The 15,514-nt window shown below is 41.5% G+C and overlaps 1 protein-coding gene across 1 annotated transcript; it reads left to right on the top strand.

The window, feature by feature from the left end:
* The first annotated feature begins 4,130 nt into the window (after positions 1 to 4,130).
* LOC142629195 (uncharacterized) lies at positions 4,131 to 4,571 on the top strand. Its single transcript, XM_075803163.1, has one exon. It carries the CDS (start codon positions 4,131 to 4,133, stop codon positions 4,569 to 4,571), a length of 441 nt encoding a protein of 146 aa, XP_075659278.1.
* Positions 4,572 to 15,514: the final 10,943 nt, after the last annotated feature.

Raw genomic sequence — 15,514 nt, 5'->3', positions numbered from 1 at the left:
CCCCACACCCCACAAACACTTATACTTGTAAAATGATCATCGCACCAAGGGTGTGCAATGGTCAAATATGAAGTCTTAAGTAGTAGTAGTTTTGTGCTTTTTTAATGTCCCCTGAAATTAATTTCTATAGAAAATTCCACATATAAATATATAGTACCATCTCCATTTGTCTTTTTATTGTTATATCAAGAATTATCCTTTGCATATATGTGTGATGGCTGGAACTGGAATATACATTTTTTAACTCTCACAACCTTATCTTAATGTATTTGTAACTAACTTCTAGACAATAAAGACCATTCTATTTCTATAAAAATAAAAATAGGGGAGGGACTATTTAGTTCTAATTGTTTGTAAGCATTATTATATTATACAATCTTTGTTCCCAAATATTCTAGTCTAGTGTGCTTTGTTCCTTTCTGTGATGGGTCTTTTTGTGATTTCGGGCAGGACTGCCTCCTGCTGTATGGGCCAAGTGTTCTGGATAAGAGAATTGAGACCGGCCCAACTGTAACTCACTTTGGTCTAGCTTTTGCATAAACTATGCCCCGTTTGCCGAAACTTTAGTCACATACCCATGGCAAGCGAGGTTGCCGCAGAAAAAGTTATGGCAGATGGGTGCAACAAAAACAATGATAAGTGGGATATATTACTGTTAGGCAAATTAAGTAAACAATCTTTCATTAAAGTAAAAGAAAAGAATAAGTTGTAAATGTAATAATAAAGACTTGTGGAGAAATGATAGCAATGATTGGTAAAGTCAAAGAAGAAGATTCGTTTGCCACATTCAGTTTTGTCACGGGACTATGGCCAAGGAGGGAACCATTTCCTCAATGTGAGTAACCTTGCAGGAGGATCCTGCCGTAGAAATTACTCACTTTAAGGAAATGGACTTGAATGGCTTGTGCCTAAATAGATTCTTTTTCTTTAGCAGAGAGTAGGCTTTGAAAGGGAGAGAAGGAAAGAAAACTTATTGGTGCATGCCTGCCATTCTACTCTCTCTTGCTTTCTTCCTAACTCTCTATTTCTTTTCCTTTGTTTTACTATCTCAATTTTTTCCTTTTGTTTTCTTTCTTTCTTTTTGTGTTTTCTCATGCAATGTGATGGTGATCACTCTTATGGTGACTACTACCCTTTTTTTCGATCCCCCTACTATGCACGGCAAAGGCCCTTTATATACTGCTTGTCGCGACTATTTTTTACAATTTTACCCCCTAACAACCTTTTTCTGGTCTGGGTGTCCTTGCCGACCACCATTGGTTTGTCAGTGCCCCAGCCACCACCACTTACCTGTGCTGGCTATGCCATTCCCCATTACTAGACAAAGAAGGTTATTTTGTTTATTTGCTCACTATGACATTTTCATCTGCTACGGTGTAGGTGTTCTCTCTTCCTATCTCTCATGGCATGCACCTAGTGGTTCTAACTCATCCTTCCTCTTTTGGGTAATACATCATCCCAGCAGGACATTTCCCCCAAAAGAGCTTGAACGGGAACTCTAGAATAGGCTTCCCCTTCTCCCTACCACCAGACCATACCCTCTCTTACCTCTAACTCATGACCCACCATTCCTATATTGGCTAGGTACAGGCTGGTAGTGTCTGGGTCTTGCGCGTGCTCCACTTCCTATGTACGTCCAAAACCTGTCCGTTGCTCATGCATTTGCCTTGGTCTAGGGCTCGTCTGTGCATTTTGCCGCCCATCCTTGACCTCTTATGGCGTGAAATGTCTTTTGGTCTTTCATTCTTTATTGGCCTGCTTTTTTTCAAGGGCTGGGCTTTGCTTGGGTTTTCTTCCTTTTAGTCCATTCCTTGTTCCACCCGTAGTCCTATTGTCATTCCTGTCATACCACTCTACTATTCTTGCCACGGTGTTATTTGACCCGTGTTCACTGGGTCTTTTTAAGCCTGTTGCTCATTTTTCTTTCAATGACTTCGTATGGTCATTCATTCCACTTTTGGGCTTTTTCTCAGCCCGTTTTCTTGTGGGCTCTTTTGTGCCGTTTCTTTCTATTTGGGCATCCTTGGCCCATTTGTTTTCCTTGGGCATCCTTGGTCCATTTGTTTTCCTTGGACATCCTTGGTCCATTTCCTGATTCTACATTCCCATGGGCACTTTGCTAACTCTTTTGGGCTTCCTTGGCCCGATTGCTTTATCCTTCATCATTGGGGATCATGGGCTTTTCCATCAACCTCTTTCTTTCTTACTTCATTACTCCGGGCCTACTGTGACTTATTCTTGCTCTTCTTCGTTACTTAATGTCCATGGGTTTATTACTTCCTCCTTTGGGCTCCTCTAGGCCCATTTGCTTTTCTCAAGACCCATTTATTTATTTTATGGGCCTATGATCCATTATTCCTATCATTAATGGTTCTTTCCTATCAACCCACCATCTCTTTTTTTTTTTCTTTTTTCTTTTTTTGCCCATATTGTTGGGCTTCTTCCCGCTGCTGGACTTTTAAAAAATGAGCATCAACACTTTCAAAGTTCTTTCTAGCTTACAAGGGTCACTCCATTTTTAGATAAAGTAATGTAGTAAAGCCTAAGTTAAGGCAAATGTCTTTGGTGGCAGGGTTGGCTTATTAATTGCAATGTCATGGCTTGACACAATCGATCTCTTATACCATCCAATCCATCGGTGATAACTGCCCTTCAACCTTGAAGTTCAACATGAACTGCATAAGTTGGAATTGCCATGGGCTTGGCAACCCACGGCGAATTCGAATACACATCAACGAACTCAAGAAGCGGTAACTACTTTCTTGGGTATTCCTTCAACCCAAAGATATGAGCAATACTTGGGTTTACCCTCATTGGTTGGGAGAGAAAAGAAAAAGTCATTCAACATAATTAAAGAAAGAACACGGAAAAAATTAATGGGTTGGAAAGAGAAGTTATCACAAGTGATGTGCGAAATTCTGGTCAAGGCTATCATTCAAGCGATCCCCACTTACACAATGTCCTGCTTTAAGTTACCAAAATGGCTGATTAAAGAAATAGAAACTCTTATTAGAAAATTTTGGTGGGGGGTATAGAGGTGAGCAAAGGAAGATATACTGGGTTAGTTGGGAGAAGATGTGTCGACCCAAAGATGAGGGAGGTATGGGGTTTAGAGAGTTGAGTAAGTTCAAGATTCGCTATTGGCCAAGCAATTATGGCGTCTTGAGAAAAATGACAGTTGCCTTTTCCATAAAGTATTCAAGGCTAAGTTTTTCCCTAACTGCTCAATAATGGATCGTGAGTCCTCTAATAAAGGCTCCTATGCTTGGAAGAGAATCATACAAGCAAAACATGTCATTGAAGTGGGAAGGGTGTGGAGAGTTGGGAATGGCTAGTACATTTAGGTCAGAAGTGACAGATGGCTTCCACAGGTCTTGGGGTCAAAAGTCATATCTCCTCTCTCGGGTTTAGGCAATGTTTCAAAGGTATATGATCTCATAAATCATGACAAGCATGAGTGGAATGTAGAGTTAATTGACAATAACTTTCTGCCTCATGAAGCAAAGATTATAAAAGGGATACCTCTTAGTCTCTATGAATCGCAGGACAAACAGGTGTGTTTACCTTCAAAACATGGCGAATGCACCACTCGATCAACCTATGGAAGGGGATATGGCATCTGCAGGTTCCTTACAAGGTGAAGCACACGATTTGGAGAGTAGCTGGTGAGGCCTTACCAACTCTGTGCAACCTGCTGCTTAGAGGTGTGGTTAGGTACGCTTGTTATCCAAATTGTAAATCTAATGGTGAAGACACTATCCATGCTCTATGGGGCTGTCGGAGATTGTTTGTAATAGGGGAACTTGATGATGAGCTCAAGAAGTTGTTGAGTAAAAGCTTCATTCTCTTTACGGATTTTTGGACAGCAATGTTGATGAGAAGGGATCAAATTGATGTAGACCTTTTAGCAACAATCTTGTGGTTAATCTGGGATAAAAGAAATGCTACACGACAGGGCAAAGCTGTCATGGAGTACCAACTGATTCGAGCCAACGATCCGAGCCAAGGTTGAGATTCTGCAAGTGGATTTCAAATCAGCTCAGGTATTGGATAGAAGGTGAGGTTCAGAAAGCTTGAGAGTTTCCAGGTGGATCCCTCCTACATCCCCATATCTCAAGGTAAATTTTGATATGGCTGTCTTTTCTAAACAGGAGGCTGCTGGACTAGGAGTTGTGATCCGAGATTGTTGTGGTCGAGTGATAGGAGCAATGGCTGAAGATATCCTAGTTCCCACATGTGCAGAAATTGTTGAAGCCTTAGCATACCGAAGAGCTTTGACATTTGCGAGGGAGCTAAACATTTCTGATTTGGTGTTCGAAGGCGATGCTAAGATAATTATCAAATCACTGTTGGCCAGGGACGTCTCTCATCCAGAGTATGGCCATGTAATCCAAGATGTTTTGTTTTATACTTCTGGTTTTCGGGTTTATACCTTTACCCATGTGAAACGCTTAGGCAACTCTATTGCCCATTTTCTTGCCAAACGTGCTAAGTTAGGCACTGAGCGACAGGTTTGGTTTAGGTTCACTCCTGATGATATAGCTCCTCTAGTTGTTCGAGATGCTTTGTAATTTTTTTCATCAATGAATAATACAAGGGCCTTTTGGTTTAGATTCTCAAAAAAAAAAAAAAAAAATCATCATCCACCAAAGGAAAAAGCTTGTAACCATAGAAAACATACCATTAAAGATACATGGCGTTACTTATTTTGGAAAGCGAAGGGTCAATTTGGTAGCAGTATTAGGTTTTAGTTTTCAAAACAATGTGAAAACTGTGGTCTAAAAAGTATAGTAAAACCATATGTTTTGAGCATTCATAATGCCAAAAAAGAAAAAGAAAAAGAAAAAGAAAAAGAAAAAGAATAAGAAGGTTTTTCGTACCATGTTTCTATTACATCTATATCTATATAATGTAAACCAATTGTAATAATGCCTCCGCAAAAGATTCAAGTATACTAATATTGTCTTCTTAAAAAAATGTATTCAAACATCGGAAGCAAACAACTATGAGATATGGTTAATTAACATATTACCATCCTAAGTACCTTCTTATTTTATGGCAAGTCATTCTTTGTACCTATATTGTTTCCTAGCTGTCTCATCCAAAATAGAACAATATCTTGCCTTGCAATTAGTACTCCACCCTTGACAACTTAATGCATCACGTTGTTAATTGCTGTGGATGCTTCACGATAGTGAAATTTGGAAAGCAATTCTTCAAGCCATATAGAAAATTTCACGTGAATGGAACTAGTGGGAATACTGATACATGGAGTTTTGATTTTAAATATAATAACTTGTACAATTGCCTTTCCTTCCTGATATTTTAAAACTAAAAGTTTTTCATGCACCAAGAACAACTGTGTCGGAAAGTGAAAACCTGCATATTGTTCGGCTGTTTCGCACCTAGAACCATCAACCATGTATGGCCCGACTCTTTGGCCTCTCATGAAATGTTCAAAAAAATTATTATTCATGTCCCATACTCTATCAAAGTTTAGATCAAATCCACAAAACCCAAACTTTCTTAAGAACTGACAATGTTAGATCTGCCCTCCTCATGTACAATCATAGGAAATTATAAATTATAGAGTTAGGAAATGAGCAATTACCAAAAAACTGTAAAATAAAAAATTGTTGGTAGTGGCTATAGAAGCAATTGACCCAACTACAAAAACTCAACCATAGAAGCAATCAACTCAACTACAAGAACAATATTATGTTTGTTTTTAAATTTTATAAAACCTAACTTTTAAATCTTTTTTTTCTTGATTTTTTTTAGGTTTTTATGTTTTGGGAGGAGAGAGATATAAAAATGTAGCAAAAATACAAATTTACCCCTCTTTTTAATCAAAGTGGGTAACAGGAGACTAACGGACCTCACCTCAACTGGGTAAAGTGACAATTTTCAAATCACAGGTAGGCAAAGTGACTTCGAATTAAATCACAGGTGGGTTTAGTGTAATTTTCCCTTTATATTACAAGCAACTCAAGCTTCCTAAAGTCAAGTTCCACGTGGACTTTTAAACTATAAAATACCAGATTAGCCTCTGCCACCATGTCACATTTTTTTGGAACTCAATTTTCATAAACTCAAGTTCTATGTAGAACTCAAGTTTTATGAACTCGAGTTTCAAAATAGTGGTATATTGCTAAATATTTCTCAAACAGTAGTAGACTACTAAATATTTTGTCCAAATATGGTATTTGGCCATTTTGACCCCAAATTAGAAGCTAAGGTAAACTTTAGTGAGCAATTACATCATTTTAGTGGATTGCCTACTTTAGCATTAAAAAAGAATTAAAGTTTTTTTTGAAGTATTACTTTTTTCTTTTTCTTTTTTTTTGAGAAACAAACACACACACAAGGGAGAGGAAAATGAGTTCTAACACAAAGGCACACTACAACTCCACTCGAAAGCCTAATAAAGAAAAAAAAGGCTGTCAAGTCATCCAATTAGAACAAATCCATTATTTCAATCGACAATACAAGGAAAAATATTAAAATGACTATCCTACTTATTGTTTTACTTTTGCTGTTAGCCATTGTGTATATGCCTATGCGGGTATGTTTATTGAAAGATTTATTTCGACTAAAAACAAGGTGATCAAATCATATTTTTGAAATCAAATAATATTTTCCAAATAATTAATTATTCAGAAATGACCGTTAATCCGTTATAAATTGAAACTCTATAAATAAATAAAAATCATAGCAATGATATTCGTGACTAATTTTTCTTTTCTTTTTTCTTTTTTCTTTTAGAAAGGTATATTCGTGACTAATTTAATAAGTTGTTTTCACCTCAACAACAAGTCCATCTTTGCATTTATCTAAGGGTGTATTTGTTTGGAGGTGAAAATAAGATAGATGAAAAATTTTGGAGAGAAAATAGAAAGGAAAACTTTTTTGGAGTATGTTTGGTGGGGTGGGGAGGAAGGAAAATAAATGATGGGACCCGGGTGTTTTCTCCTTTAGCCCACCAAAATGTTTTCTCTTCAAAGTAGAGAGAAAACAAGAGAGAATGTTTGGACAAAAAACTCCCCTCTGCTAACATGCTAAGGGTGCGTTTGGTTGGGCTTTTTGAAAAAAGTGCATAATAAAAAAGTGGAGTTTTCAAAAAGTGCATAATGAAAAAGTGTTTTTTCAAAAAGCTGAGTGTTTGGTAAAAACTGTTAAAAAGTGCTTTTTGAAAAAGCTGAGTATTTAGCTAGCATTTATAAAAGTTGCAATTTGAGGGGTAAATTACTAAAAAAGACAATGTCTATATAAAGAGAATTCTTTGTTTTAATTACATCTTTTAATGCAAGTTATGGACACAATATTTTCACAAAAATTTCACAATAAAGTCTATATAAGAAGTTGTTAATGGTAGGAAAAAAAAATGTCACTAGTAGGTCTAGATGAGAACTAATAACAACTTACTATTTAAAGTTTATTATGAAATTGTTATAAAAATATTTTGTCAATAGTACTATTTTTTTTAGACGTGTGTCCCATACCTGGAACCACCAAGATTGAAAACTTTAACCAAAACATTGGAGCTCTATCTATGAAATTGACACCAGAAGAAATGGTTGAACTTGAATCAATTGCTGCTGAGGATGTCGTGAAAGGCGACAGATATACGAATGAGACTCCAACTTGAAAGGATTCTGAAACCCCACCACTTTCTTCATGGAAAGCTACATAAGCACAAGTCTATTTCTATGTATCAATATGTACGTGAGTTTCATGAGCTTTTGTCATGCGTCATGTATCAACAAGTACATTGAGCAATATAAGCAAGTTGTGGCATTTGTTGTGCCACTTCATGTGGCACAAGACTTATTCATCTTCACATCCTTCTTCGTAGTATCATGCAAACCAAGAATGTAAATGTTGAACATCCAAAAATTCATGACACAACTGTTATGAATTATTTCAAAGCAAAAAATTAGTTTTCATCACCATTAAAAAGTTGAGAAATGGACTTGGGCCGTATCTCAATCTCGCAAAATTTTGTTATTGTTAATGACTTGAAGCCTTTAAAACTTGGCCACCAAATAAGCTTTTTGCAGATCCCAAATTGAATTGGGTAATGTGAGGATTAGGTTTGAGCTCCTTCAAAATTTAAGCTCTTGTTTCTTTTGCTCTGAAGTAAGGGAATTTTTAAAATTGAAAAAAAAAATCCCAAAGGTCATTACACGATTTAAAAGCTTATATTGCTCTAACTTGCCTTAGTAAGAACATTATAAACAGTTAGTCATGTTTTATGCAATAAAACTAGTGGATATGCAATATTACATTTAAACCAAAGGCGGAGTTAGGGGGGTTGAGCGGGGGGCAACTTCCCTCCCAGCCTGCCCAAAAATTACCCTTAGTTCTTATAGCTAATACTTATTAAAAACCCTTGCCTATTTTTTTTGGGGGAGGGAGGGGGGGGGGGGAGGGGGTATAGTAATAGCAATTTATAATATATCAGCTTGGACTATATTCCTTAACCTGCAAGGAATTTTATCTTACTAAAAGCTCTACTCACTCACACTTAATGATAATTTTGCCAACTAATTACGTTACTCTATCTGTTTCTTTGGTCTTAAAACAAAGCATAACTTCTAACTTCTAAATGAACCAATGAGCAACCTTAAGTCCTCTACTAGCATGCCTTGTGCTAAAGTTTTTTAGTGTGACCCTACCATACTTTAGCAAAGAGGCCTTGATCAATCCCTTCAAGAATAATGTCTTGCATATCAACATGGAAAGCAACCTGTACCGCATGGAAAGCCTCCATCTATTGTGAAGTTTGCTTGATAAACCCCCTCCCTACTTAGCTTATAACATATGGCTTTTTCCTTTTTCTTTTGTGAAATTTCTTGTTCATGTCGTTAATTAGCTATGTTCTCTATTATTTTAAATTTTTTTTAAAAAATATTTAATGTCTATTATGGTTTAGAAAGTGTATAAAAAAAAAGACATATTAGAGAAAAAAATAAACCCATTATTATTTTACTTTAAAAAATAACCCTCAATATTAATTAATAAAATAAACTTTATATGATTATTTTTTCTCAAAAAAAAAAAAAAGGGGGAACAAGGTGCTATGCCAACTGTGGGGAATAAAAGGACCCAAATGGGCATATGGGCCTTTGGGCTGTAACATGGAGGGCCGACCTGCTCCAGGATTAAACTCTATGAGTTGGCCCATACGCCGAGGGTCCGAGGATACAGCCGAGGGAGAGCTTCTCCTCGGACAGATTCAAGAGAACTCAAAACTTCATTATGAAGGTCGAGGCACAACCCTGGAAAGACTGGTGGTTAAAGGGGGACATCCTGAATCTTCTAGATGCACCAGTATTAAAGAAAATATCAAGAGCAAAGGCTGCCACCTCCGCATTAAAGGCTCTGCACCTACCTCCCTGGCCGCATTAATGAGGAGGTGACCCCTGAACAGTGAGGGGGAAACTTCTAGCCATTATTCAAAAAGTATCAGGGAAGGAAGTATAAAACGGGGGGGGGGGGGGTGAGACAAAGAAAGAGGAGGAAAAAATTGTAATCTTGAAAGAAGAAAGAGAAATAATAAAGAAGTAGTCCTCGGCTCAAGTCCGAGGAGATTCATTTGCAACTATCATTTGTTTTTCACCTGTATTTACTTACAAAAGCCTGTTGTTAAGCTCCCAGTACTCCTAACCTAGGTTCTAAGCCCACGCTCTACAAATTTTATTGTTTAAGGCTCATTGGGCCTGAGCCCGTGATTGTCTTTGGGTCCAGGTGCAATTGTGCACTTACAATTGGCGCCGTCTGTGGAAAATCTAGTCTAGAAGGAGTTGGGATACTATGGCAAGCCTGGGTTCTCACCATGCAGAGTCACAGGGATCACAACCGGAGGATCGTTTCGAGCGCCTTGAGCGTCAGAGGGATCGTGAGGGGAGTGTCCATACAGAATACCCCGGCGCTAGCCATACTCATGGTGGGGGTAGCACCACCCACGAGGAGGGTTCTAAATCCATGCAGAAGGAAATCAATCGTTTGAAGAGGAAGTTACGTCGTGCTAAACGTAGATTTTCACCGTCCTCATCTAATCCTTCCTCAGAGGAGGATAGGGGAGGTGGCTACAGCTCGGGGTCGCGCTCCCCCACCAGTGCAACATCCTCCGGTGAGGAGGACGACCAGCCAACTCGCAGATGTAAGAAGCTTCATTCTAGGGGCTTAGGCAACGATGCTATGAGTAGGGCGTTGCACCAACTCTCCAAATTTCCATTTACACGGAGGATTGAGAAAGGAAGGCTTCCCAGGAGGTTTACCCAGCCCACTTTTACCATCTACAATGGCCGGACTGATCCGGTGGAGCACGTGAGTCACTTTAACCAGAGGATGGCGGTGCACTCTCACAACGAGACCTTGATGTGTAAAGTTTTCCCTTCTAGCCTGGGACCTGTTGCTATGAGGTGGTTCAACGGCTTTAAATCGGGGTCTATAGGTTCGTTTGGGGAGCTTACTAGAGCATTCGCTTCGCGGTTCATTACATGCAGCAGAGTCCCTCGGCCATTAGACTCGCTGTTATCCATGACCATGAGGGAGGGGGAGACGTTGAAAGCATACTCCGACCGTTATTGGGAGATGTTTAATGAAATAGATGGCGACTTTGATGAGGTGGCACTTAATACCTTTAAGGTAGGCCTTCCTACTGATCACGACCTGAGAAAGTCTTTGACTAAGAAGCCCGTCCGCAGTGTACGTCGCCTCATGGACCGTATTGACGAGTATAAGAGAGTGGAGGAAGACCAACAACAAGGAAAGGGTAAGGAGAAGGTTATCCCGCAGGAGAGAAGGGATTTCAGGTCGGACAGGCACCATAATAACAGGCCGAGGAGAGATTACGTTGGGCAGTCCGCCTCGGCAGCACCTCAGGCCGTGAACACTGTATTCCGAGAACCAGTACATCAGCTGCTGGAGAAAGTTCGTAAGGAACCCTTCTTCAAATGGCCTGATAAGATGGCAGGAGACCCTGCAAAGAGGAATCAGAACCTCTTTTGCCAGTACCACCAGGATGTGGGCCACACTACTGAGAACTGTCGGACCCTTTGGAACCACTTGGAGCAGCTTGTCAGTGAAGGAAAGCCTGAAGCGGCTTGTGCCAACCTAGGCCGCGGTTGATGCGGTTCAAACAATCGAGAGGAATAATTCATCTCGGCCGGCTTTGGGAACAATTAATGTTATTTTTGCTGCACAGCAGGACCGGTTCGGCTCCCGCTCAGGGTGATGGCGGTTTCCCATTCTCGAAGGCCAGGAGACAGGCTGCAGGCCGAAGAGGTTGAAGCTCAATTTGCCCGTCTTGGAATTTTCTGAGGAGGATAAAGTAGGGACTATCCAACCCCATGACGATGCTCTTGTAGTTACGCTTAGGATAGGGAACTATGATGTGAGGAGGGTGATAATAGACCAGGGCAGCGGTGCAGATATCATGTACCCTGATCTATTCAAGGGGTTAAGATTGAAGCTGAAAGATCTTACTCCTTACGACTCGCCACTTATAAGCTTCGAAGGGAGGTCCGTTGTGCCGAAAGGACAGATTCGTTTGCCCGTTCAATCTGGCTCAGAAACGGTTGAAGTGGACTTCATCGTGGTTGATGCGTACTCTCCATACACGGCCATCCTCGCCAGGCCTTGGTTGCACGCTCTGGGAGCTGTCTCCTCTACTTTGCATGTTAAAGTTAAATTCCCCTCGGGGGAATATGTTGAGGAAGTTCTCGGCAGCCAATCGGTGGCCAGGCAATGCATATCGAACATTAAGTCCTGCATCGGACGGAAAGCGAGTCTTCGACTTTAATCACCAAAGACTTATAGCAATTAACAGGCTCGGGTTCATACGGGATGGTGGCGGGAGAGAGACACATTGTGAGGAGTTAGAGAAGTTTCCGGTAGCCGATAACCCAGAGAGGTTCTTCCAAGTCGGCATACTTTTGCCACACCAAGAGAAGATCGAATTGTTAGAATTTACGAAGGACAATATTGATGTTTTTGCGTGGGATCCTTACGAAGCTCCGGTGTCGATCCGAGCTTCATTTGTCACCATTTAAATGTCAACCCAGGCTATTGTTAGGAAGGCAGCCACCTCGGCGCTCTTCAGAGGAACATTCCGAGGCTGTAAAGGAAGAGGTGCTTAAACTTCAAGAGGGTGGGGCTATCAAAGAAGTTTTCTACCGAGTGGTTGGCCCATGCAGGTTGTTGTTAAAAAGAAGAATGGAACGTGGAGGGTATGTGTGGACTTTCTCGATGCGAACAAGGCCTGTCCCAAAGATTCGTTCTCAATGCCGCGTATTGATCGAGTGGTGGATGCCACCGTCGGACATCCTCGGATGAGTTTTTTGGACGCCTTCCAGGGTTACCACGATTCCGCAGCATTGGAGGATCAAGAGAAGACTGCCTTCATCACTCCGACGGGGAATTATCATTATAAGGTCATGCCATTTGGTTTGAAAAATGCTGGGGCTACCTACCAAAGGATGATGACAAGAATGTTTGAACAGCAGCTAGGGAAGACCATTGAGGTGTATGTAGATGATATGGTGGTGAAGAGCAAAACGATACCTTCACACGTCAAAGATCTAGCTGACACCTTCCAAGTGCTAAGAAAATATAAGCTGCGCCTTAACGCTTCAAAATGCTCTTTTGGAGTAGGGTCTGGAAAGTTTTTGGGATACATGATTACTCACAGAGGCATAGAGGTGAACCCAGCGCAGGTCAAGGCTATTCAGGACTTGCAGCCTCCTCGCAACCCAAAAGAAATCCAGAAATTGACCGGGATGATTGCCGCATTGAATAGGTTTATCTCTCGGTCAGCTGACCGATGCCGTCCCTTCTTCCAATTGTTGAATAAGTGGAAAGGGTTTCAATGGACCGAGGACTGTGTGTTAGCTTTCCAGCAGCTTAAACAATATCTTTCTCGGCCACCCATTTTGTCTCGCCCCGAGGCGGACGAGGTCTTGTTTGCTTATCTGGCAGTGGCCGTACACGCGGTCAGCCTGGTCCTTATCAAGAATGAAAGTGGGATGCAAAGACCGGTCTACTATGTTAGTAAGTCTTTGAATGAGGCCGAGGTGCGCTACTTGCTCTTGGAGAAGGCGCTTCTGGCCATAGTTCATGCCACGCGGAAGCTCCCTCATTATTTTCAGTCTCATACTGTGGTGGTTCTGACCCAATTGCCTCTCAAGGCAGTGTTACGCAGCGCCGACTACACTGGTAGGGTGGCAAAGTGAGGAACCATATTAGGAGTTTTTGACGTTAAATACAAACCTCGTACCTCGGTGAAGGGCCAGGTCCTCGCTGACTTGGTGGCAGGGTTTACTGAACCATTGCCAGAAGAAACTCTAAAAGAAGCACGCATGGATGGAAAATCAGTTGGTGTGATCACGGCCGCAGGGCCTTCGACTTGGAAAATGTATGTGGATGAGGCAGCTAATCAGAGAGGGTCTAGTGTGGGACTCGTTCTGATATCCCCAGAGGGAATTGTCTTTGAAAAATCTCTAAGGCTATCATTCTCGGCTACTAATAATGAAGCCGAATACGAAGCAGTTCTAGTGGGCATGAACATGTTACATAAGATGGGTGGAAAGGAAGTCCATGCATTCTCGGACTCTCAGTTAGTGGTTGGCCAGGTCATGGGGACCATGGAGGCCAGGGACCCAAGAATGCAAGAATATTTGGCCCAGGTCAGTCAGCAACGGGGTGACTCCTTTGTCTTAGCTCACATCTCTAGGAGTGGGAACACTCATGCCGATTCCTTGGCTACGTTAGCAACGTCCTCGGCTCGGGACTTGCCCGAGGATTATCCTTGTGGAGGATTCCTCGGAGCCAACTTTTATCCCCGCCGGGCGGCTCGCGTCCATCTAATAAGGCTTGGACCTAGTTGGACGGACCCAAGTCGTATCTTTTCTTAAGAACGACATCCTTCTGAGGACAAGTCGAAGGCGAGAAAGGTGCGTCGGAAGGCGCCACGTTTTGGGTATCTAAAGAGATCGAAGCGTACAAACGATCCTTCTCAGGGACCGTACTTATTGTGCGTGCACCCTGAATCAACGGAAGCACTTCTCGAAGAACTGCATGAAGGGATTTGTGGAAACCACACTGGGGGAAGGTCCTTAGCCCATAGGGCCCTGACTCAGGGTTATTGGTGGCCCAACATGCAGAGGGAGGCTCAGGACTATGCCAGAAAATGTGATCAATGCCAGAGGTTCGCCCCTAATATTCATCAGCCTAGAGGGGTTCTTAACCCTCTCTCCAGTTCCTGGCCTTTTGCGCAGTGGGGATTGGACATAGTGGGGCCATTTCCGAGAGTAGCAGGAAATAAAAGATGGCTTCTTGTGGGAACAGACTATTTCACCAAATGGGTTGAGGCCGAGCCCTTAGCGAATATCAGAGATATTGATTCCAAGAAGTTTGTCTGGAAAAATATTGTCACTAGATTCGGTATACCACACACACTTATCTCCGACAATGGCGTTCAATTTGAGAGCAAGGCCTTTAGGCAATATCGTGGTGACATGGGTATCATAAACAGATACTCCACCCCAGCTTATCTTCAGGGAAATGGGCAAGTCGAGGCCGTTAACAAGGTCATAGTCAGTGGGCTTAAGAAAAGGTTGGACGATGCGAAAGGTAGATGGGTAGAAGAGCTCCCTCATGTTCTATGGACGTATCGGACCACACCGCGCAGGTCCACAGGAGAAACGCCATTCTCTATGACTTATGGAGCCGAGGCGGTGATACCTCTGGAATCTGGTTTTCCCACCCTGAAGACAAGTTCTTTTAGCCCGGAGAATAACAATGGACTCTTGGAGAAAGGTCTTGATTTACTCGAGGAATGACGCGAGGCAGCCATGGTCCAAATGGCTTATTATCAACAGAAGCTAAAACGGGGATATGATGCCCACGTGAGGCTAAGGCCACTTGCACCTGGTGATCTTGTATTGAGGAAAGTTGTAGGCACTTCTAAGAACCCAGCTTGGGGTAAGCTAGGACCTAACTGGGAAGGCCCCTATCGCATTGTTTCAGTAGCAGGCATAGGGTCATATCGGCTAGCTGACCTAGATGAAAGAATTGTACCACGCCCATGGAATGTAAATAATCTTAGAAGGTATTATTATTAATAAAATGTGCCTTTGTCAGTTAACATTTTAAAGTTATGAGTATCTCTGACGCTTGCAGCTACTGTTCTTAAGAATCAAACAGAAATTTGGTTAAGTGCAGTCTTCGGACCACAAACCTTGTGGAAATTGATGTCTTGTCATTTGTTAAACAGAACCTTAGTTATGCCGGGTCCTCGGACCTCCTACTTTGGGGAAATTAGCATTTGAAGCTACTGTTCTTAAGAATCAAACAGAAACTTGGTTAAGTGCAGTCTTCGGACCACAAACCTTGTGGAAATTGATGTCTTGTCATTTGTTAAACAGAACCTTAGTTATGTCGGGTCCTCGGACCTCCTACTTTGGGGAAATTAGCATTTGAAGCTCTTGTTCTTTAAGAATCAAACACA

This window comes from Castanea sativa, chromosome 3 (genome assembly GCF_040712315.1).
Source record: "Castanea sativa cultivar Marrone di Chiusa Pesio chromosome 3, ASM4071231v1".
Classification (NCBI taxonomy): Eukaryota; Viridiplantae; Streptophyta; class Magnoliopsida; order Fagales; family Fagaceae; genus Castanea; species Castanea sativa.
This window is presented reverse-complemented; position numbering and strand designations above follow the sequence as displayed.